Raw genomic sequence first — 25,788 nt, 5'->3', positions numbered from 1 at the left:
GAGTTTCAAGGTCCTTCTTTCCTTCTTTTCCTTTCTCTCCTTCCTTCTGCCAAAATTGCTCAAAATGCCATTCAGTTTCTGGTGGAATGAATTCAGTCTGATCAACAACTCAATTAAATCCAAGCGCTTAAATCTGAATAGGGTGTGAATTGAGTAGGACATCACTAGAACTGAAGTGTCATAAATTTGTTGTGCAGAATTGGTGCCAAGATGGTTATGAGGGTGATTCTACAGCTAATGACTCTGCAGACATATATGTTGGTCTTTGCTGTAACTATCAGAGGGAGGAAAGTGAGAGAAGCCTGGTGATGTCTTTCTCTAATCCCTCACCAGGCTCATACTGAACCATCTCATGAAGGGGAAGATTAAATTAAAACTTCATTGCACAGCCCCTACAGTTTTCGTCTCTTATGCCTTCCTTCTCCCTTCTGCTTGTTGCTCACTTTCCTAAATTGTGAATAGAGAAAATAATCAATGCTGCTGCCCCGTGAATTTGAGACGATCTGAGAAATGTGCTATCATTCTTCTCTGGTCAGGCCCTCAAAGGGTGGCTACTGTTGGCCACATTTTGGCATTTCAAAGTTGCTGTCTGCTTCTCAGGGTCTGCCTTTTGGGAATCCTGCTTCGGGTAAGGTGAGTAGACCTCATCATATCTGTCAGAACTGGATTATAAATTGGGTTGAGAGGCCCAGGGTCCTATAACCATTCTGCTAGAAGTTTGTACAGGAATAAATTATTCCAGTCTGGTTTCCCCAACTATTTTAAATGTGTTGAGTCAACATGAGTTGCCTTTTCAGTGGTGAGTAGACTTGTGACTGCTTCAAAATCTAAGTTTGAACTAAGACACAGTGAGTTGCAATTTGGATATGTGCTGAAGCATTTCACAAACATGATCCACCCTCTGGGCACCCACAAGAGTAAATATGTGTTGACTAATTAAAAATATTTGTTTGAATCAGAGACAAATAAATGTGTTAGGTGTTTGAATCCACAAAACAGTATCCTGAATGAGAACATTAGACTTGCAGTTACTGGATTAAAAAAATGCGCCTATCAAAATAGCCGCCCAATTTGGCTTTTTAGGAAGAGGGCTCATAGATTAATGCAATGTGCTATTCCCATGTTTGCTCTGAAAGGATATTTCTGAGAATTTTATTGCTGCACCTAACTATTGCAATGACACGGGGAAAGCCTGCCCTCTTCCTGAGTTGAGACTAAAGTTTTAGATGCTTTTCATTTTTAACTCCACAGGGAATGGGTTGCAAAGGGGACTGGTAATAGAATACAGCGCCTCTCACCTCTTGTTCAAATATGGCCTAGGGCAGGAATGACTGAAAGCCATGCCCAGCTGCTGAGTCGTCTGAGTGACATCAGTGGATGGTGACTCTCAGTCCAGTTTAAGCAGAGTGATTTGCCTCACACCCAACCACAACCCAAAGAAGCATTAACTGGCATTCTTATTGGAAGACTCAGAAAGAAAGATGTGAGCAGATGTGAAGATCAGTCTACACTCATGGCTGCACAGCACACACCCAGAAATCTGAATTATCTGTCAAGGGAATGCAATGTTTTTTCAAGCACTCGTGTTTTCAAATTCTTTGGAATTTTGTGGCAAAGATTGCTTAGGCAGAGGCTGCAGCGGTATGAAACAGGCAGGGGATAGACAACTATGGAGAGCTGTGGAAGGTATTTAAAGTTTTCCGAAATTGCCAGTTACTAAGCTTTTGTTGGTGGGTTAGAAATGTGTTTTTCTACAGACAGAAGCTAATGTTCTCTGGATTCCAACTTCCATAGTAAACCTACACACATGTGCCCTATGCGTCATCCCCTTCTAATAAAAGCCACAATGAGGTTGGTTAAGGCAACTCACCAGGCGGGAGTTTCATGTCATTCAGGCAAAGGCAGCTTCCCTGTCCCATGTTTGCTGAATTACATGAATGTACATGGTGAAGAGGAATCTGTAGGGGAGAAGCCGTGTGTACTTAATCCTTCACTGCCCACCCTTTCCCCCACTGCAGTGCCTCCTTTGCCCCAATTGCTTTCCCTGCTTTTGCTCCCAGCCAGGTTTCAGAAACAAGAAAGAAGCTCAGCTGGGGGACATGATCAGGGAAGAGCAACAGCAAAGGGAAAGCAGCAGGTGATTAAGGATTATGTACCCTCACCTGACCTGCAGGTGTCCCAACCCCGCCCCCATCATGTTATCTTGTAAATGTAAGATGTGGAAAACATGTTTGCCCATGTAATGGACAATTCTATTTGGGGCAGAGTGGGAGCACTCTTTCACTGGTAATACAAAAGGTTGGGCACTGCTAATGGCTCTTCCCTGAGAAGTGAGTTCATGTCTTTGAAAGCAGGGTCTTTGCTTTTTCCACTCATTAATATTCTAGTGAAATCCAGCTTAGACAATGAGTCAGATGGAATTTGCTAGTGAGGTGCCTCTACAGTGTGGTCCCCTTGAAGCCCCTCATCCCAAGAGACCCAAGTGTTTTGTAGTAAGCCTTCATGACACCATTCAGTGGCCAACCTCACAATGCCCATAACACTGACAGAGTTCACATACAGGAAATTTACAATGTTGTGGAGGCCACTTTAGACCAGGGCTGAGATACTTGCAGGTTTCAAGAACTCTATGTGCACCAGTGACCCAGGACATGGAATGTATATGCCTTCTGAGACTCCAGTAAGCTCAGGTCTTCAAAGCATTTAACAAAGGTAGCTTCTCTGGAAGTACAGTGACAGGCTTTGAGCCCAAATTTGTGTTGCTCTCATGAAGGCATAGGTGATGCTCCATTTTTCTGGATCAGTGGTTCCCAATTACCTATTACCTATTACCGAGGACCCCCTATTTTTCAAAAGCCAAGCCACAGACCCCTTATGGAACACTTCCTTCCATGTGTGTCTCCTTGATCTTTGCTCTACAGTCTGTCAGTGTGAGAGTGTGGAGCATGCTAATTTTTATTGTGGCATCTATCCTGTGGCACCCTAATCCTGGAAGCATGGATTCATTGCCTCTTTATATAGCTCATTCTTCAATTTTTTATGGATTTTGCTAAATGTACTAGTACAGAATTGGGTTTTTGTTGCCAGGTTTGAGCTTTGATATTCTGTTGGGGTTTTTTATCATGGTGTTAGAACATGGTGTTAGTACATTGTCTTCAGGATAAGAAGGCACAGTATCCTTTCCTTCCACAAAGCACTTGATGCACATCTTACTCTATTCTGTTTTGATTTTTAATTTGTACATAAACTTTTTCAAATTGTGGCTCACAATCACAACTCATAGAAATGACAAAATAATATAACAAAACCCACATGCTATAACAAGTCAATCCAAAGTCCTAGTGAAGATTATAACAAAAACCAAACAATTCAATTAACATGCAAGTCATATATAACATAATGATAATGATAATTTTATTATTTATACCCCTCCCATCTGGCTGGGTTTTCCCAGCCACTATGGACGGCTTCCAGCACATATAAAAACATAATAAAACATCAAACATTAAAACTTTCCCTATACAGGGCTGCCTTCAAATGTCTTCTAAATGTTGTCTACTTCTTTATCTTCTTGACATCTGATGGGAGGGCTTTCCACAAGGAGAATTTCACTTCTTGCAGTGAGGGAACAGCCAGAAGATCCCCCCCCCAATAGCAGCAAATATATATTTAAAATATCACAGACCATGCAAAAAATTGTTGATGTAGCTGCCAGGTCCCATACCTTGCAAAATTACAAATGCACAAATATAGCTGACAAGATTTCTAGCAATGGTGAAGACAAAATAAAGCCAGTTATAAAACAAGTACTTGGTGAGTTTAAATGGCTATAAATGAGGAATCATGCTGCCTTTGCAAGTGCAATAGGTTCCAAAGAGGTAGCTCCTCTGCCTGGTGAGAGAGACATGCTCATGTTGTTTGGGAAAGTCTCCACCAAGAAGACTGTTCTTGAAGATGCACGAGTGACAATCTCTAAGCAAGAAAGAACAGAATCAGGGCCCCTTGCAGAAGTGGGGAAGCAGAGCCCTGTAAGAGCAAGCCTGGCTTACACACGGTATCCAGCCCTTTGCCTGAGCGCGCGCTCCAGATTACAGGGATGCTCAGCTGCTCCAGCCTTTCAGTGAGGAATCTCCCTGTAAGTTCTGAAAAGGTGTGAGTGCCAGGGTATGAGACAATGGGGCTGATTCTGGTAGCAACATTGGAAGATCATTTTCCTTCATGTGTTTCAATATTTTTCTTGCAGTGGCATAACTCTAGGGACAGATGATCCTACCAACTCTGCACAAGGTGCCAAGCTATGGGGCGCAAAATAATAATAAATAACAAAGGAAAGAGCTATTGTGAAAATAAATATTTGGAGGGGGGTGGCAAAATTTTGTTCTCACTCAGGGTGCCATATTATCAAAGTCAGTCTCTGATCCTACTGTTATCAGTATAGATAAGCAGAAAGGCTTGTTGATCTTAAGCAGATATCTGCAACAATGTATTTTTTCCCCTTTAGGCCAATGATAGTCAACTCCAAATTGCAATGCAATCCAACAACTTTTGGAAGACACCATATTGACGGCTTCTGCTTTACAGAGCAATCTTAAGTATTAGGAAGCTGACGGAAGTTAAATTAAGCCAGTGTGGTACTACAGACTTTGTTCAGAAGCAGAGATCCCGCTGGTTCAGCTGTCCTAAGCCTGAGAGAGGGAGAGCTAAGCTTTAAAATAGAGTTTGACTTATGCTATCCATTTTACCAGAGTATGTTACTCTGGCTTATCTGGTCATGTGACTAAGATGAATGGAGTTAGGATCCAGTGGTAAATCCAACCCCCACTCAATCCCAACATATCACTCCCCTGGAATACCTGCTTTTTAGCAATTACAGTGGTGTAAGATCCACCATTCTCAGCTCAGCTGGCTGAACACTGGTTGAGCCAGAATGAAGGAGTTATGCCATGCTGTCTCTAGCTGAGCTAAGATGTGGGGCTTATGCCATCTCAGCATGGCTGCACCAGGAATCAGTAGGCTGAGCTAGAGATGTGCTGGATCATAACTTGCTCATACCAACAGATCTTGGCTTTGGGTTAGGGACTCCCAGGATTCAATATTTTTTTTCCTTCTACAGTGTTTGAGGACTTTGCCAATCAACTATCTAACTTTACTTTGTATAGCAGAACAAACCCCAATGTAGCATTTCATGCTTCGTTTATACAGCCTCTAATATGAATTCATAACCTGGCAGTGTGCAAACATGTATGATGTTACCTCTTACCCCAGCCCCAAATTCACAGGGGTGGAGTTGTTATTTACTCAAGAGGCATATGTGACAACAACTTTCCATAAAAGAAGTTTGCTTCCTTGAGCTGGGAAAAAACAATTGTGGCCCAATATAGCATTTGAAATGCACACAGAGGAACCATGAATGTTATAGTCTGACAACAGCTCCAGAATCCCAAGGTCTTCCTATGATTCACTGGATGCAATAAGAGCTGCCAGTGTCACTCTTAACAGCCCCCCTCCCTCTGTAAATAGCTTAGAGGACAGTAGGGGGAAATTACATGCCTACATAACAATGCCCCCCTCTGCCCCCCAATGAACTTCTGTTTCCAAGTTTAGTGTTCCTTTGCACAGGATTCCATTCTGTAGTCCCTACTGGCGTTGATGAGTTATGCACGTAGTTAGTAGGTCAGGATGTGTCACCAAGCCTATGGAATGTTTCCATTATTATTTACAGAGCACTATACTGTAGTTATTATTCAAAGTGCATTGAAGTCTTCATTGATTCTCAACAGTAATGTGAGATAGATGAGGCACTAAGATAATTTATGACTAAAGTAGCACTGTAATTCAAGGGCTGAGATAAGATGTGATTATTCTTAGGAGCTGTTCCATCTTCTATCCAATGAACACCACCACAGACCCTCTAGGGCCTACAGGTGCATGTATTTATTTTACACAATGGACTGATTCATTGGATGCAAGTTTGTCATATGTGTTTGAAAGTTTGTAATAAGTGTTTTTTTAAGGGAGTGGATGGCGTTGTGGTCTAAACCACTGAGCCTCTTGGCCTTGCCGATCGGAAGGTCGGTAGTTCGAATCCGCATGACGGAGTGAGCTCCTGTTGCTTGGTCCCAGCTTCTGCCAACTTAGCAGTTCAAAAGCACACCAGTGTGAGTAGATAAATAGGTACCACTGTGGCGGGAAGGTAAATGGTGTTTCCATGCACTCTAGCTTCCGTCATGGTGTTCTGTTGCGCCAGAAGCGGTCTGCAGAAAAACACCAGCTCCCTTGGCCTGAAGCTAGATGAGCACCACAACCCCACAGTCGCGTTTGACTGGACTTAACTGTCCAGGGCTCCTTTACCTTCTTTACTTTTTAAAGCTACAATTCAGGGATGAAAATTGCTCATTATAAAGTTGTCATGAAAATATTGAAGAATGTTGGTGTACATGGGCAAAAGTGAGGTGAAATAGTCAAGTCAGATTCGCTGCATAGTGCCATAACATATTCACTACATGGTCTGTAAATGTCTAGGACCATGCAGTGAAGAAAGAAGCCTTAAAATAACATTGCTTATGAGGGCTCCACAGTAGTGTGGAGAAATGCAAAGGTGGGGGCGGGGAAGCTAGCTAGCTAGGTTTTTACATCCCTCAAAAGCCTACTTCCTGCATTAAAAATAACTGAACCCCATTAAATTCAGTGTGGTGCTGAATTTATTTTTCAAAAGTCAGGTAGGGATTTGAATTCTGCAGAGAGCTGGCAGTAAGTGTGGTCGGTGGAGCATTGCGTTAAAAATAAATTTTAAATGTCATTGGGAAAGGATGGAACTGTATGTGTGTGTTTTGAGAGGACAGGCTTTAGACTCTGGAAGATGAATTGTTGGATTTGGAAAATATTGATGAATATATGCATGTATTTATGAGTATTTGTTCTGTGGCTGGGTTCACACATGATGCTAAAACCATGGTATGCTGCCCAATGTTTGTCAGAATAAAGGTAAAGGTAAAGGGACCCCTGACCATTAGGTCCAGTTGCGAATGACTCTGGGGTTGCGGCACTCATCTTGCTTTATTGGCCGAGGGAGTCGGCGTCCAGCTTCTGGGTCATGTGGCCAGCATGACTAAACCACTTCTGGCAAACCCGAGCAGCACACGGAAACGCCTTTTACCTTCCCGCTGGAAGAGGTACTGAAAACTGCTGACAAATACAATTTAGCATCCCAGAAGACTGTGCATCTAATTCACATACCTGCTAGGGATAACCCCCTGAGGAACATCAGTTGCAACTTTGAAACAGCCAAGCTTCCCTAATATTATACTTACAATTCCCGCCATTCATTGTTACTAATGAGTTTATGAAACCAACATTTTCCCACTATAGAAATAAAGCTGGAAAAACACTTATGATTTCCTCACAGCTGAGAAAGAAGGTGGGAGCTCAGAAACCTTAGGTGTATGGACATAAACTATGGTTTAGCATTACATGTGAACCTGGCAAGTGCCAGGACCGGTTCTGACTCTGATGTTGCAGGTTCTGTGAATTCTGAGTGTTTGGTGTCCCAGAATATATTGTATTATTTCCCTGTTGTAGTTTAATTTATAATTGCATATTGTACACATTTATATATAAGCTTAATACAGTGGTACCTCTAGTTGTGGACACAATCCATTCTGGGGTGCTATTCGCCCCCCCCCCCAAAGTCTGCAACTAGAGCGGCCCTTCTGCGCAAGCACTTCTGTGCATGTGCGAGGCACGCAGAACGCTTCTGCGCACGCACACGCGGCGAAACCCAGAAGTATACACTTCCGGGTTTGCCGCATTCGCAAGCGTTTGCAAGCTGAAAAGACGCAACATGAACCTAACACAACACGAGGTATGACTGTAATTATACAGTTCTGCATGCAAGTATTAACAGACTTAAATGGCCAATTGATTTTTAGCCAAACTCTGAAGTAATGACAGGCTCATACACTGCACCTGTTAATAAATGTCCTTAGTATCGTGCTCTAGTAATCAACCATGTGTGATTTTACTGTTGATATCCAGAAGGTGGCAGTAGTGAATGCCTTCTTAGTACATGAAATAAGCTATTCATTGTTGTTTTTTAAGGAGATGTGAAACTGAAGTGAGCTGTACTGACTTAGCACGAAGTGTATTCATTATGACAACTCAAAAACTTGTAGGAACCAAACGACAGACAAAATCAAAGCAATCACTTTAAGCTGGCAATGAGTGCAGTACAGTGTGGTTTACTGTTACGTGAATGGGCCGTGGTGTTGTGTCTTCATCACTACCCAGTCATCTTTGGGCATAGATATGAGGAGATTAGAAACTTCTACTTCCATTTTGATTTATCTGCAATTTATTGTCACATCCAAATCCCCAAACTGTGCATAACTATGGTTTAGAGAAACAAGCCTGGATTGTAAACCATGGTTTGAAGTTGACTTGTTTTCCTAAGATTTGTCCAGGTTTGTACATAATGATAAATTGTGGTTAGTTAAAAATGGAAGTGAAAGCTTCCAGTTTTCTCCCTGTGAATATAGTGGAGTAGGGAAAGAGAAGCTGAAAACCCCAAGACCTATTCACATAATGCTAAACCATAGTTTAATTTAATGCTACATCCGATTGAGACCACAAAGTAGTCAAAGCAAGGAAGCAGACTGTTCATATATTTGGGTGTACTGTCAGATAAAAAGGGGGGCAAACACTGATAATATTCACATCATGAACCATTTGCTCACCTCCTTCCTACTGTTTCAAAGCACTGAAGTGCATCTCTGCATCCTGTAGATAATGCTGTCAACTTTTTAACTTTGTCGCATTGCCTTTAGCTGTTGACTTGTCCTGGCATGGAGAAGAATGTTATCATCTACTAATTGCTGCAGGACATGTTGCTGTTAAAGGCAGAGCTACAAAAATGAGTTGAAAAGTTGGCGTACCTCACTGTGGGTATTCACTCACTCTTCTCTTGCCTCTGATCCTTGGATGACACCTCATTCCAATAACTCCAATTACTAGAGTTGCTCCTCTACCCATTTAAAACAACACTGCTTCATCTAGACAGTCTCCGTTCAGAGAAATTTCCACAGTTATGAAGAACCAGGTCAGCAATGAAGATATGAATCTTGGTATGTGACTGCAAGCAAGATTTAGAATAGCTCACAGGACTTCCAAAGCAGGGTATGTTAGTAAACAGATCGTGTCTGCTTCTTTTTGATGCTTGGTTTACTAACATTGTAGAAGGAAAGGTGGTGGTGTTTTAAAGCATCCTCAAAAGACAGAGGCAAAATAAGGGCAAGGATTTACTGGGGACAAGTATAAGAAAATAGTTATTGTCCTTGGTAAAAGGTAAAGGTAAAGGAACACCTGACCATTAGGTCCAGTTGTGACCGACTCTGGGGTTGCGGCGCTCATCTCGCTTTATTGGCCGAGGGAGCCGGCTTACAGCTTCCAGGTCATGTGGCCAGCATGACTAAGCTGCTTCTGGCGAACCAGAGCAGCACACGGAAACGCCGCTTACCTTCCCGCTGGAGCGCTACCTATTTATCTACTTGCACTTTGATGTGCTTTCAAACTGCTAGGTTGGCAGGAGCAGGGACTGAACAACGGGAGCTCATCCCATCACGGGGATTCGAACCGCCGACCTTCTGATCGACAAGTCCTAGGCTCTGTGGTTTAACCCACAGCACCACCCGCGTCCCTATTATCCTTGGTAGGTAAGGACTTTTTGAGGATCTTTATTCTATCTAATCCATCTATATCTCCAGATTGTAAGGATTGATAGTATTTATTATGATAGGATATGGTGTTTCAACTTCTTTTTACTTCATTTACTCCTTGGGACAGATGGGCTCGGCAACAGGGAAATGCAGGGACATTTGTCTATAGCCCAGGTTTTCAGCTTTTCTACTTTTAGGAAATTAACCATGATGGGTAAGGCTTCTGTGATGGGTTGAACTATTCCCAACACTATTTTAGTGTAACGTGAATGGAAAATGTTGTCTTCTTGTGCGTGTGTTCAGTGGCAGGTAGAATGGCCATGCAAATTTGGGGTGTTTCTTAAAAAAAAAAAAAAAAAAACTTGCCTGAGTATGTGAGACTGAACAACACTGTTTGGCTGTTGCATTCTAGGAAGTCAGAACGAGCTGTAGAAGTCTATTTAAGAAATAAGCAAATACAAAGGAAAAAGGAAAGCCACAAACCCCAGCAACAAAGTAGGAAGAAGAGAATGATGTAACCTGACTAGACAGTCAGAAGGAAAGAGGAAGGAAAACCTTCCTGAGGAAGCAAAACCACATTGCTTGAAATGCCAAGTTGTGGAGAGCGAAGTACTTAGAACGTTGCACAATCGTAGTTTTGTGTCAGTGTAACAGGAGGAATGTAGCACAAGGTCAGTGTGACACAGTAACCTTGCATTATGTTTCAGCAGAAGCATTGCACCAACACAAAGCTATGACTGTGTAATGTTGTAGGTCAAAATGCAGATGGCAGTTAACTTCCTGCATTGACTTTTCTAGATAAAGGGTATGGTTATTTAGGATGTGTGTAGTAGGTAGCTAGAAACCTTCCAGTTTCTAAGGTTGCCAAGACTGATACAGCCATTACATGAGAAAGCCCATTTCTTCTCTTCTCCACTATGCAGAAAACACTTGGTGTAAAGCGGATGTTCTATGTAAAGGCACAATTATTTAGAAGACCTGTTTGCATTACTCATTCCCTCCAAATAGTGGTGGGAAGATAGCACAAATGCAGACCATAAACTATCTGCAATTTACTTCCATACTCAGAATATTCATGTTGGGCAGTATTCAACTAGACAGTTTGGCACAACAGCTTTTAGCTGCACAGTGTAACTTCCTCACCCACTTCTTCCCCCATTGTGCCCCTACATCCCCCCTAAAACTGTTGCAATTTCACATGAAAAGCAATGCCTTCTGTTTATGCAACAGCACCTTTGGATCCAAGCTACATATCGTATTGGCCCAAATTTATGCCGCACTCCCCCCACCCCCAAATTCCAACTGTGAAAAGTTAAAGCGCAGCTTAAATTTGCAACCTTACAGAAATTGGCTTTTACGATACTGCTGTAGGATTTTCTTCTGTGTTAGCCATTTATGGGTGTGAGTGCCTGCGGAATTTTAAGGGAGCAGCTTATATTTGGGTATTGTCTTTTTTTTCTCCACCACGCCTTGAATTTTAAAAGTGCGGCTTATTTGCGTGTGTGGCTTATATTCAGGCCAATACGGTACCTGGAAGTAAATGCCAGTGGTTTGAACAGACCTGAGGCCACCAGTATGTACATATGGTAGTATAACTCACAAATTTAGGAAATATTTGTTTCAATTTTCATCGCATTCCACCCATGTGTCCCAAAACCTTTTGTCTTTGTGCAGCCTAACAAGTCCTCTTTGTACAGCTGAATAGCCTAATAGGCTGTGTTTGTAGAGTAAGGGCATGTTGTATATGAAAGAAGATTGCGGTGGCGGTGCACTGGATTTATGAATGAAAGCGCTCATTACCTAAGCAGATTAGGATTTGTGAACTATGAATGGATTGCTCCTATAAATGGGTCAGAGTGTTCTGAAATTATCAGGGCAAAGCTTTATTTTTATTTTAAAGGAGCAGGGTTAAGTAGAGTATCATAATGGTGGGATACAAACATTTGCAATTAGGTTCAGTCAGATGCTTTGATTTTAATTTTGGCCTTCCTAGCCATATTGAACGTAATCATTGGGAGGGAGAGGGATATAAGGCTGTTAGAATGAGTGACAAGCATAATCATTCTCTTGAATATAATATTTGATACTAAATAGCTAAAACATAGTAGCACAGGTTGACAGAGGAGGTACAGTACTCTGAAGGGTACACAGGTCATCCGCTCACATTTTCTCTTTCAATTCCAAATAAGGGCCACCCTCAGGAACTGCCAGCACAGGCTCCCTGAAAGGAACAAGGGGTACGCAGCAGCAATGGTTGGTGGGTTGGAACTGTCCTTCATAGAAGAGCATGCTTGAGATTTTAAGTTAAGAAGAAATAACAGATGGGGAACCTGTGGCCCTCCAGATGTTGTTGGACTTCACCTCAAATCAGCCCCTGTTGGCATGATCGGTGGACAAGAATGATGGGAACTGTAGTCCAACAAAATCTGGATTGAGACAGTTGCCTCATCCCTATACTGCTCAATGAGTTAATTTCTTGACAGTTATCTCTCTAATGCTATCTAATTCATCCTCTCTCCCTCACTGTCAAATATGTCAATCAAAAGCGAGAAGCTTAAAAGCTTAGGGTTGGGACTGACTTCTGTGGCCTGCACAAGCTACCTGAATGTATCACATGTGGATTGAGTTTGGCTAGTCTGGTCAAGGATCATTCCACCCAAGGAACTGAAAAGTCACACAAAATTCTGTTTCCTTGTATTTGTCTTCCTTGACTCTTTGAGAACTATGATTTCTTCTCACTGTTTGCCCTTTCATATCTTTCTCCTTGATTCTGTTCCTTTCCATGAAGTCCACCATAGATGTGCTTGATTTGATCACCCCCTTAACTGTTTGCTCTGGTATTCCTGGCCATGAACCTGCTGTGTCGCAATCCCTCTCCAGACCTGATCACCTACTGCAGGCCTGCAAACAGGTTGGGCTGGTGATTGCTGCTAATTGATCTCCTATGTTCCTAGAACTTTCTTGTGTGCAATACAATTCTCAAAATTCCCTTGAGAAAAAAATGTTTTATCAATATATCTAAGACAGGGGTCAGCAACCTTTTTCAGCCATGAGCTGGTCCACTGTCCCTCAGACCATGTGGGGGGCTGGACTATATTTTGAAAAAAATAATAATGAATGAATTGCTATGCCCCACAAATAATCCAGAGATGCATTTTAAATAAAAGGACACATTCTACTCAGGTAAAAATACGCTGATTCCCGGACCGTCTCCAGGCCGGATTGAGAAGGCAATTGGATTGGGCTGTATCCGGCCCCTGGGCCTTAGGTTGTCTACCCCTGATCTAAGAAAAGATAGCTGAAATCTCAGATGGCAATGGTAATGAAACTTGGAGGATTTCTTTTTCCTACAATTTTCCAGCAAATTCCATCTTTTTCTTTTCTAATACTATTGCTCGTACTTTGTTCTTTTTTTATAAAATTGGGGGCTACTTACTTACTGTATACAGTAGCACAGTATTACAATAGTAGATCACTAAACAAAAACAACCATCTGTTGTTTCATTTGGAAATCTCTGTCATTGCTATTGAGTGATTGTCATTATATTTAAGCTTTTGTTGTTTCTAGGAAAGAGGCGGAGAACGGTCTTTATCACTCCCTGGATGGCCACCTTCAGCCACTTCACGATCCATGTCCCCTGTCTCTCCTGTGGTGTTTCAACCCGCTCCTGATTATTTTAGCAAACCACCTCCTGCAGCTGATAAGCCTGGGAAGAGGCTGACTCCTTGGGAAGCAGCCGCCAAGTCCCCTCTTGGGCTGGTGGATGATGCCTTCGGCCCACAGACCATTCAAGAGTCGATCGCTGCAAATGTTGTGTCTGCTGCTCGCCGGAAAACACTGCCTGCGCCGCCGGATGAGTGGAAACAAAAAGTGGCTTACGAGCATCCTGCTCTGAGTGCCCATGCAAAATTAGCTTCGTTTGGAAGGAGCCAGTCAGCGGCATTTTTCCCTGCAAAGAGCACAGTGTCTGCTCCGAGCTCCACTGCCCCCTGCAGCTCTCGTCTACAGTATGCATACTATGGCCAACGTGCCCAGACAGATCCTGACATGGTCTCCATGGATTCCAGGTCTGATTACTACCTGTCACTAGCTGACTCCAACTATAATCCACTTCCAAAGGGATGGAGGCGCCAAACATGAAAAGCGGAAGGCCCTGTTTTAGCTTCTGTTCTTGAAGTTCTACAAGTCTTAGATTCGAAGGTGAATTGAAAATGTGAAGAAGTGTGTGGGACAGGTGTTTGCTGGCCTGATAAGATATTGACAAAAGAGATCAAGTGTGACCTAAAAAGTAGCACAGCATCCATGCTGTGGATCCATAAGGCTCTCAGTAGCACGACAGCTTTTGATCCCAGCTTCAAAGCTTTTCTTTGTCTTTGGGTGCATGTCAATCAAATTGGTGGAAGAATGAAATTCAACGGTGAAAGCTTCAGCTGGGAAGAGTGCAACAATTGTGGGATTTGAATGTTTGTAAATTAACCAATGAGCCTTTATCAAGAACACATCCTTGGGTCTTTTGAAAAGCTGTCTGTCTGTTTTCCATCTTAACTTGCTTGTGGCTGGTTAAATGTCCACCTCTTATTTGCAGACCAGCCTGTGGTTTTAAAGAAACTCCCTGGTCTCTGTTCAGTGTAAATGTCCCCACTGACTTAAAACAGTTTCACAGGGGTTGGAGTTTTGACTAAGTCAAATGGGGTTTTCCCTAGCAAATCATGGATTAGGGAAGGGAGCAAGTAAAGATTTCCTAGGTGAGGGATAGCCTCTTGATATTGTTGGGCTCCAGCTCCCGTCAGCATGGCCAATGGTCAGGGATAAGAGGAGTTGTAGTCCAGCCAATCAGAGTTGACAATGCTGAACCAAGTGAACAAATAGTCTAATGGTATATGGCAGCCTCCTAAATTCATGCACAACTTGTTGTTGAGCTCTGCTCCTACTTATAAATATCAAAACCATATTTGCATGCAAATTGCAGGTACAGTAGACCTTTCTAAAGGGATGAACTGTGACAAATTTCCGGAAGATAGTTGCAAGGACAGACTTTAGCATTTTGAGGGAGGGTGGAAATTGCTCCTCTAAGGGTGTGTTTTTTTATGACGGGGCAATCAGGTTGAAAACTGGAGACAGGAGGGAGGTTCCCCTGAGTAAGAAACCTGTTAAAGCTCAGGCAAACAGTTCCAGAAGCTGTATGTTACTGGCATGTTTAAAAAAACAAAAAGCTGGGAAATCACAATTTTTAATCATCACCCCCAACCCCTGTTCTGAAAGTGGACTCCAGAAGGGGTGAGTACAGCTGCCGTCATCCTTCATCATGCTGCTTTGGCCTGATTGAAGTTGGAATCAGACAACATCTAGAAGACCGCAGGTTCCCCACCTCTGCCTTAGAGCAACACTGCTTGCTGTCTGATGCTACTCCAAAATATTGAAAACCTGCAATTCATCCTGATAAACTTCCTCATCCTGTTTACCAGTTCAAAATTGGCAGCTATGCTGGGGAATAGCCTTCTTTGAAGGTTATTCAGCTTGAAATGCAGAGAGGTGAATAAGATGTGATACTACTTTTCACAGACATTCGAAGTCTAGCAAACTAGATGGCAAAGGAATAAGATGGCCTGAAGAAGTGTGGCAATGGTTTGGTGGTTTTTTGTTGTGGTTGTTTTTGATGGGGTGGGTGAAGGAAAAGAAACAGAATGTTCTGTATTCTGCCAGATCTCTAGAACTATTTAATAGTCTCTCTACAGGCATACATGTTGTGGACAGTGAGCCTGTTGTGGCTCATTGCATTTTCGATAGCTGTGCCACCTTCTTAAAATAACCAAACGCCTGTTTCCAGCCAAAGCTGGCTTGCAGAATGTGGATTGGTTGCTCCTGTGGCAATTACAAAGTCACTCCCTCTTCCCCACCACCAGCTGGGGCAAAGTTTATAGTGAAATAAACAGCAGGATTGACACTGAATAAACCATTTATCAGATATACAAGCTGAGTATTAGCAAAAATAGCAATTGAAAAGAATCATAGGGTATGAAGTGCAAAGCCATGCAGGATTTGAAAGCAGATAAGTGTGTTGCAAAAGGAAGAGGTAGGGGTGGGTGTCCATCTTGATTTCTCTCTGTTTCCTATTTCTCCACTCTAAAAACATCTTATTACATGGTATAGAGGCTGACCGAGCAATTGTTCTAAAATGGCCATGCGACAACTCTGATGCTGTCCATTTTGGAGTGGGTTGTTAAGAGAGCTGATCCATTATACTGTGCAGTCCCAAGAGATTGCCCAGCACAACCCAAAATGTGTACGCCAGGATCCCTTGAAATGTCATTGTGCATGTGCTTCAAATCTGCAGTCATATTCAGCCGTGTGCAATGCCACAAATAGTACCCCAGAATTCTCTTCAGATCTGAAACAGACCCTGTGATATATGCACAGTTGTCAATAGGGATGAGCAAATCTGTCAGTTTCAATGTCTCTCCGTTTCTCATTTTTCCACTCTTAAATTCAGTTCTCCGCCATATCAACCTCCCCCCCACTGCAGAAAAACCCACCACATTGAAAATCCACTAGCATTTAGTACATAATTCTCCTTATATACACATTTTGGTATTCACTTTTGCTTACTATATGTATTTTGCAAAGCAGATTTCTGAAATCTAATGCAACTTTGTGTGGTATTTTTGCCAACATGTGCATACTTGTGCATAGCCTAGTATGTGCATGTGCAGACCGACAGACAGGCATACACACATAGATCCCCCAACCCTCCAATCTTTAGAATAGCAACCCTGTGAGTTTCATGGCTAAATTTGGTAAGCTGGTCTCACAAGACCATCTGTTTGAAGACGTGTGGCAAAGTCTGGTGCATGAAGAAATTATTCCTAGCATTTGAACACCACAGGGATAAGGATGACCTCAAAATCACAGGGTAGATAAGGTAAGTGGGAAGTAATGCTTTAGATTTTGTTCAGAGTGATTTGGAGGCACATGTCTCCTTTGGGACTTCAGAAATTGCATATGTTTGTGACATGTGAACCTTACCAGCCCTTCAGTGGCTCACATTCTCTTGTGTCACTAGTAGATGAGTATTTGTCATGGAACTTTTGATTTATCAAGATATCAAAACATAGATATAGTGCAGCTTTCCTCCAACCAGTTGCCTCTAGGCATTTTGGACAAGCTTTTAAAACATCTGGAATGCAATAGGTTGGGAAAGGCTGTTATAGATCAACAATGTAGAAAGTCAGTTTTGTATAGAAGTAGATTTCTGATAAGTGTTCAGTGGTTTGAGCCTAGTTTAAGGGAACCTGTATAGAGACATGCATTAATTCAATTCAACAATATCCAACCTGGCGGCCTCCAGGTGTTGTTCAACTTCAACTCCCATGATCCCTCACGATTGGCCATGCTGTTTAAAGGCAATGGAGGTTTTGGTTCACATCATCTGGAAAGTATCACATTGGCTGTCCCTGGCTTAACCAAAGTTAAGGCCAGTCCAAGACATTTTATTGCCTGGGGCAAAAGGCAATATGAAACTCCACATTGTGGATTTGAGACTCATGTGCTGGCTTATTGGGGGCCAGAATATGTCCCAAGGGATCAGGTTTCTGTATTGAAATGCTTTGCCTTTCTATCTGGACCATGATTAATTAGCTTCCCCCAAACATAAATGTAGCCAAATGCAGCTACACACACACCCTGCCCTTTCTCAGTATTGAAAAAACAACCATGTATGTTTTCTTTCTGAATATTTGTACGAAACCTAATATGGCACGGATAAAAGCATGAAATCATATCTGATCAGAGCATGGATACTTGAGGCCCCTTCAAATAATTTTCCCATCACAAGAAGGACTGTAAAGAGGACGTGCGTCTTTCTGTCTGGGATATTCTCTGCTCCCTGAGAATCCTGAGAACTGTAACCCTGAGGATTATCCTCAATGCACCCATCATGACACATCTGACCACAGGGAAGTTGTAAGATAACCAGGGGATTGTGTATGGCTAGGTAGCACATGATAGAACTTACATGGAATGTTACAAACCCTTAGCCCTGCCTATCATGGTGAGGGTGACTCTAGCCACTCTGGTTTTAGGCTTCAAGCGACATGCTCACTGAATTCAATGGGAGTTTTGCTTCCCGTGGTCCAAAGGTTTTAAGAATTAACCATATCCAAAGACATTAAGCTAGTTGTGCCGACAGACAAGGTCATGACATGAAATCCTCCCTTGAATTTTTTTCTCTTGAGTCAAACCAGACTAACAGGGCATTATAAAGAGCCTGTTTTTCTTTTGGCCTTGTTCACACTGTGGCATTATCTACCAGAGGATTTGGTGATGACCACCAACTTAGAGGGTTTTAAAAAGAGAATTAAACTATACATGAACAAAGTGGCTGCATGTCCTGTTTCACAAAGGGCAGCCCTTAGTTTGAAGGGCTGCCTGGTCCAAGTTCGGTTTTAAAGCCAAAGAACCCCTAAGAAGGGGAAACAAGTGCTTTGAGGTTGTCTCTCAGCAGTTAGCAGCACCTGGACAGCAGACTAGGCAGGCACAAAGTCACTAGGTGGACATAAGCAGGGCAGTGATATTGTCGTGTTTATAGGATACCCATATGATGCTGGACTAGATAACATCATCTTAAGTTAGGTTCAGTTGTGGGTGAGGTTTGGTATGGACCGTGTGTCTTCTCCTCCACCCCAGTTGTTTCTCAATGAAAACAAACCAGAGAAAGTCAAGGGTATTAATGTCTCATTGAATTCAGTAGAATTTGAGCATGCTTAACTTTCTCTGGATACATTAACATGGGTGATTAGATCCCTCTAGGGTTGTAAACCTAAGCAAACTCCTCTGGGACTCCAATGGGACTTGCTTCAAGTAGACATGTATAAAATTGCACTCACACATGTAATGCTCCATAAGAAGAATTTGTCTATTTCATATTGATGACTGATTACTCTTTCTAATTCATTGCAGGTGTGATTTTTACACCGAGTTCCTAATCGAGTCCATTTGGCTTTAGCAGAATTGCCACCTTCTTGTTCTTTCTGCATGGTTCTTTTTTCTCTCTCTCTTCTGAAAATTTAAATCCCATCTATCTCCAGTACATGACACATGAAAAAAGTAAGACATGGAAAAGAAGGGTAAATATTTAAAAATGTGCATTGATTCAGATGATGTTCCAAAAATGTATGCTAAGCCTACAAACGAAAATCTTAAGCGGCTTCCTACTGCTGTGCTTTACAATAGAAGGAGAGTGAATTTAAATTCTGCTCTGAAAAACCTAATCTGGATTTGCCATTTCACTCGACATGCAGGGATGTCTGCTTGGGTGTTTGAAGAAAATGTTATTAATGTGCAGAGGGGATGCCTTATGATTTAGGAGTTCAGATTTTGCAAGGTTTATCGTAACTAACTTGGCGAGGAATGGCCACATGCTTCACTATGATCTATTCAACTCAGCTTCTCTTAAATGCCATTATTTTGTTTAGAAAACCGCAGTGGAAGAAGAGATATTGTGCTTTGTAAGATTAAACTGATGGGGCAAAAAGCAAAGTTTCAGGAGATCAGATGAGACAGCAGAAAAGGGAGTACAAACTCAGATGGGGCATGAATGCCACTTAAAAACTCGATGGGTTTAGTGATTTGTGGCAACACTGGTGGTGTACTTCTCATTTTTGCAGTGTGATTCACTGACCATACATATAGTGATCAACTGCATTACGCCAATGTGTGTGGCCCTGAAATCACTACGGGCTGATAAGAATTTTGACTGTCATAGACTATGAAAGTAAAGGTTTCAGAGGAGGCTTAATATAAAGAAAATCTTTGGAAGTTTGGACAGGTATTGCTTAAAATGCTGGAAACTGATGCACATTTGTTGCATTGCTGAATGGGTAAATAGAAGCTCAGCTTTCTAGAACTTACTCTTAGGATCCCATTTATTACTGAAACAACTGTGGAACATCAGAAGGACTGAAGTAGCTTGTGTTGTGCAGTGCACAGTTTGGTTTAGCATTACATCTGAAACCGACTCCTGGTTTGTTTTCCCCTAACAAACCATGGGCGGTAAGAAAAATCACATTCATTTGCTTTGCTTGCACTGTACACTTTCCTCCAGCCCCACTTCTTTTATTGAAATAGGTATGTGCAAGTTTTGTGTGAGTTCTGAACATTCACTCAAGTACTTTACTTTTTTTTCTGTGCCTGTGTGTAAAGGAACAGATCCTATCTGCTGAAGGAAGAAAATACTCTGGCAGTATTAAGTAGCTGTTACTGACATTCCAACAGATTCTTACATCACAGAGATTTCTGCATAAAAGATGCCAGAGACTCTGAATATGTGACTGAAAGTGAATTTTCCATGTTTATACTAGAAGAAAGATTATCTTACTTTTGTGATTATTTTGTTTTGCTTCAGTGCAAGCTAGTACCTATTACCACTGCCTTTGCATAACAGGTAAGATTTGTATTCTTAAGGTGTTTTTTTTCACTTTCACCAGCTGTTAGGTTGCCAGGGAATGATACTTTTGTTAGAATGCATGAGAGACTTGTAAAATGGTATCATCTAATAAAAAATGATTTTACCAATCAGATGAAAGACTTAACTTTATTTTCTCCCCATTTGTGTGTGCCCAGACATAATCTGACTCATAAAAAAACCTTACTTCCTCAGTCTGTGCCACACTGTCTGACCACCACCACACCAGTTCTGCAAACTTAAATAAATCTTTTTATTACTGTTGTTTATTAAATTTGTATACCGCCCTATATCCACAAGTTCCCTGGTAATATGTCCAATACAACAGGTTTCATCTACAGACTACAGAGAACACATAGCATTGCAATTTCTGCAGCACTATTAAGTCCTTTTTCATCTTTTATTTTCTGCTCCCCCGCCAACGTTTTAAGGGTCACTTTTGAAACCACCACCTGACTTTTTGCAGAATTGTTTCATGTGCAGTCTTTGCACACATTCCAAAGGCCCCATGGAATGTCAAAGGGGTAAGAAAGCCTCATCACACTAGTGGCTGCACTCCCTGGTATTTCCCTCCACTGTGTACATGTGATATATAGATACACAGTTGGGATAGCTGTTCTTCACAGATTGTCACGTATGGGAGTTCCCTCTCCCTTCCAGTGGCTCACCAATCAGAATTAATGAGCATTTGGTAGATTTATAGTCCTTTTATTCCAGCATTCTGTTACAAACACAAACAGGCAACCCTCCGCAAGGATATCAGTTGCCTACTCTGATTCCTCCCCACTTCCGCAGCAAGATGTGCGCCAGTGAGAAGTTCCTCTCCCCCCCCCCCCCATGTTTCCTTTGTTCTCTGACACACTCAGACCTCTGAGTTCAGGGGGAGGGAGGGGGTTCTCCCCCACTCTCAACTGATGCATCGCCCAGCTGCTCCCTCCCTTCTGGTTGCTTAGCTACTATCTCATAGCTGGGTAGCTCCTCTCTCAACTGTGCAGCTTCTGTGTCTGCCTGTCTCTCTGCTTCTGGAAACACTGGAAGTAGGGGTGTGTGTGAATATTTCCCCTCCTCTTCTGTTAGGAACTGATCTTCCTGCAATTGCATTCCCCAATCTTCCGATCCAGACCAGCCCCTGACACAGATACACAGGCTTCCATTTTTAATGCCTACGTGTCATCTATGAAATGGTGATGCCTCAGTGGCAGAACACACGTTTCGCATGCAGAAGGACCCCAGTTCAATCCCTGCCACCTTAGTCCTCTGCCTGGAATTCTGGAGACCTGCTGCCGCTCATTGTAGACAGTGGCTTTGTAAACCATCATTAAACTAAGCTATGATTTAAAAGTGAGCATTCAGAGTACTGGTGCACCAGGCTAAAATCACTTTGCTACACTCCCACTCATGCTGCTCCTGCCAAAATTTTCAGAAGCATGTAAAAATGTCCCCTGAATTCCAAAGAGGTCTCTACAGGTAGATAATTTAGGCCTGCATGTCAATGAGCTGAACAGGAATTCACATACCAGAATTCTCTCTTATCCAAGCTTGTCCTGCATATGGCAAACTACCGTATCTTTAATTAATATAATCTAGGTGCATATTTCTGGTCATTGCTGATTGCATAGACACACAGTAAATTACCAGTGAAGTGGGAAATTACATTTCTTGGTTTTGCAGACAGCAAAATATCCACAGAACATTGCTTTATTTGAGCTGGGTTTGTTTGTTTTTTATGTACCCTAGTTTTCTTTAGTTAGGAGTGGGGGGGGGGAGGAAAGAAAGAAGAAGAGTGGTCTTAGTCCATGTCAGTCTTCATACATGAGCAAGATTAATACAAATGGCCTGAAATAAAAGAAAATAGTGTAATTTAATCAATAATGCACAGGGTAACATACTTTCACTTCCATCAATAAACACACAGGACTGTCAAAACCAATAAAAATTGTATAGTTTTTAATGTAGTTAATAAGATGCTAATCCCTTTTAGATTTAATCTGTTATTTCCTGATATTAATAGCCAGCTTTAGTATAATCAGAGCAGATCACTCTGTGTTTGCTGGAAAACATCGTATTTGAAAGAAAGCCAATGTGCTCATCCCCAAAGCATTTCTAATGCACTTTGTCTCAAGGGACAGATAAAAGATGGAAGCAATATCTGTAGGCCCAATAATTTAACCATATAAATTACGATGCACAATGCTTCTGGTATCATGACCCGTGGATCACAAGTTTTGTTTTAAATGTAACCTAAAATCCAGAATGACAGTGTCATTTGCAGGGATGCTGGTTTTCTCTGTGGTCGGGTACACTTTCAATCACAGTAGATGGCTTCGAATGTGGAATTTAGTAGATCAAGTTGTCATTCTGCAAGCAAAGCAATTTTCTAGGTTGTAAAAATAAGCTTTGCTATGTGAAAACTAAAGATTTGACATAAAACTAAAATTAGGTGACTTATAGGGCGTGTTGAATTTTTCAGGTTTCAAATTCTAAAAAAGAGGGGAGCTAAACTTGTCATTTGCATTTCTTCTTAACTGATGTCATTACTTTCTAATGTTGTATGCTTCGTAGTATATATCTTATGCAGAGAAACAAAAATTTATATAACATTACCTGACATTTTCAGAAGGTAAAATTAAAATTCTTTGGTTTTCCAAGAGCAGTTTATGTGTGTTTTAATCAAATGTAGATTGACCAAGCTAAATGTGGTCCAATCACAAAACTTATAGCCAAATTAAATTCCTCACACCCCACAATGTATTTTTAAGACCACTCATTGAATAAATTCGCAAAAATTTAAATTTCACCCCCTAAAAAGACATTCCCTGAGATCTCGACACACGGTTGAAGTCAACTGCTTTGATCCAGGAACTGCTTCCATATATGGGGACCTTGAGAGACTCAGGTGCAGACGCACTCCTGGTACAGTACAGCCCAAGACTGATGTACAAATAGAGAAGCCAGTACAAATATGGATCTCTTGATGGTGATGCAAAAAACTTAGAATTTGGTTCGGGGGCCCAAAGGGGTCCGCTGTGGTTGGAGAAGACGGGTAATGTCCAACCAAGGAGAGAAAGAAGGAAGAGGCTTTTTATTCTGTTGCAACCGGGTTCCCTACGCAAAGGTAACCAAAGGTATGCGGAACCCTGCCGAAAGGTAAGTCCAGAAATTTATACAATCGAAATTGCAGGTGGTCTTGTTCGTCAGTTTACAAGGTAAGGGGGAGGTACATGTGTGCAGGGTGCAAAAGGGAGGTTTGGATGAAAGATACAAGGATGAAAGATAGGGGTCCAAATCCTATCTACATGAGTAAGGTAATACCTAGAAATCCAGGGAGAGATGGCAACTGGTTTTCTAGAATAACAATAGGGATGAGAGTTTTATCTAACAGTTGAATTCCTCTTCCTGCAGGGTCAAAGGAAATTGATCTGGTCATCTGGCACTTTACAGAAGAAGGAAGGGGAGCTGAGTGGAAGTGATTAGGTTGAGGCTAAAAATAATGTTTATACTTTCATGGTTACAATAAAGCGATGCAATTTGAATACATGGGTTCCAATTCTTATTTTCCTGAAAGTAGTTACAATCATTGAGAAGTTGAACAAACACTGATAAGGCACAAGGATACAAAGGAGTCAATTTCCATTGCAAAGACCCCAAATGTAACAGTTGCATAAGGGTCACAGTAGGGATTTACATTTACAAGTAGTAAAGACACAATTACAAGAAAAATACCTAGATACAATTTAGAATTACCTGGATATAATTACAAAGAAATGCTTGGATACAATTATAAAAAATACTTGGATACAATTACAAAAATAGAGATAGGGTAAATTCAGGAAATAGGGTTAATAGGCAGTGCAGGGAGGAAAGAAAAATGCTTTATTAGACAGGAAGAAAAGAAGGGATTAGAAAGAGGGGAATAACAGCAGAAGCAAATTAAAAGGAGAGCAGATTAAAAAGCAAAATTGAGGAAAAGGTTCATATATCTCTTAGGTTGTCTTCATTTGGTTTATTTGGTCTTGGTTTTCAGCTTCTTTAGCTATTTTTCCTACGTCAGTGGCAACTGGATAGGAGCAAAAGCACATTTTATTTTATCCAAATTTATACAGAAATGGCACTGTGTTTGTAAATCTTATGAGCATTCGATATTTATATTTATATGTGCCAAACAGGATTTTAATATATTTTGTAATGGATGCAGAACACTACTTGAGAAAGTGTGATGCAGAAGTAATTTAACAAGCAGCAGGCCAGAAAAGTGGTGCAATTCTAGTTCTGCCCATTAGAGGGCAGAGAGACCTAGTAGCAAAAGCCCACGGATCATTTGGTGCATTTAACATACCGGTATGTACTGTTTTAAAAAGTCCCTACTAAAGAGGGCACAATTGTACTCACATCAAATTCAGGCGCAATTGTGTCAGCTCTCATATTTATCTGCTTTGATGTGGCCACTGGAGATATATGCACAGCAGGCATAATATATGGATGAAGGATTGGATAAAACTTCTTTCCTTCTGCAGTGTTGGATGGCAGGTTGAGAGGAGTTCCCTACCAGGACAGACTTTGCTTGTGTGCTCAAGACATCAATTCCATAAAACATATTTTGTTGCACTATGCAAAATATCAACAAGCCAGGGCTGAACTGATAATACCCTTGCTGGTACCTTTCCTGGGAAAATCAGAGGTTCACTATGTCAGGTTCCTATTGGAAGACCGGACAAATGCTAGAACATTAGCAGTGGCAAAGTTTTTATCGGTGGTTGCAAGAACCAATGATCCCTATATTCTGAACAAAATGCTTGTTTAACCTGGAGGTAGGCTGTATGAATTGTGCATTGCTTTGTAACGATTTGTTGGGTCTCTGGACCGTAATAAAGATTGTTGTTGTTGTTGTTGTTGTTGTTGTTGTTGATAAAACTGCCTGCCCCCTTTTTCACATCCTTCCTCTCTTCCCCCATGACACCAACTCCCCCCGCCCCCTGTCTTTGATTTCCTCCAACTCATTTTTGATACCTGACAATCTACTGGCTGGGTCATTACACCCACAATATATTCCCACTCCTCTGCACACATTGCAGCAAAATCATTATACCACTTTGGGAAGTGAGGAAGAGAGACAGTTTAAATTGTTTACAGACTAGGAGACTATTGGAAAAAGTATAACTTGGGGACAGAGTGCTACCTCCGCTGTTGTGCTATGCACTGCCAGTAAATAGATGCTGTGCTTGATTGAGGGATTGTGTCCCTGAAAATCTAGAGGGATGCGCATATTCATATGTTCCCTTTAAAGCTCTTGTTCTAGCCTCATTTTCCATAATGAATGATGCTTTTAAAAAGTGTTTAGAGGACTAAAACAAAAGTAGTGAGGCCCACAGAAGTGATGTCAACAAACAAAGTGAATTTTGTGAGTTTTTACTGGGAAACTTTTCAGAGTGCAGGTCTAAGGCTGTGTGCACACCATCCATTTGAGAGACACCCTTTCCCCAAAATATTCCTAGGAACTCTAGTTTCCCCCACTGACCATTAGGTCCAGTCGTGGACGACTCTGGGGTTGCGGCGCTCATCTCGCTTTATTGGCCAAGGGAGCTGGCGTACAGCTTCCGGGTCATGTGGCCAGCATGACT

At 41.7% G+C, this 25,788-nt stretch overlaps 1 protein-coding gene across 1 annotated transcript; it reads left to right on the top strand.

Moving 5' to 3' along the window:
- Positions 1-35: 35 nt before the first annotated feature.
- On the top strand, positions 36-20,444 carry LOC308485863 (synaptopodin-2-like). Its single transcript, XM_081022098.1, has 2 exons — positions 36-633; positions 13,279-20,444. The coding sequence occupies exons 1-2, from the start codon at positions 511-513 to the stop codon at positions 13,849-13,851; spliced, it is 696 nt and encodes a 231-aa protein (XP_080878224.1). The 5' UTR covers positions 36-510; the 3' UTR covers positions 13,852-20,444.
- The last annotated feature ends 5,344 nt before the right edge of the window (positions 20,445-25,788 follow it).

The sequence above is a fragment of the Podarcis pityusensis genome (assembly GCF_964106645.2).
Source record: "Podarcis pityusensis genome assembly, chromosome: 9".
Taxonomy (NCBI): Eukaryota; Metazoa; Chordata; class Lepidosauria; order Squamata; family Lacertidae; genus Podarcis; species Podarcis pityusensis.
Note: the sequence above shows the minus strand (reverse complement) of the source record. Positions and strands in the feature narration are given on the sequence as shown.

Excerpts from the sequence above, each read along its gene's own strand:
- LOC308485863 (XM_081022098.1), top strand. The coding sequence starts at position 511 with ATGTGCTATCATTCTTCTCTGGTCAGGCCCTCAAAGGGTGGCTACTGT. Across the intron at positions 634-13,278 it reads GGAATCCTGCTTCGGGTAAG|GAAAGAGGCGGAGAACGGTC; the intron begins GTGAGTAGACCT and ends TGTTGTTTCTAG.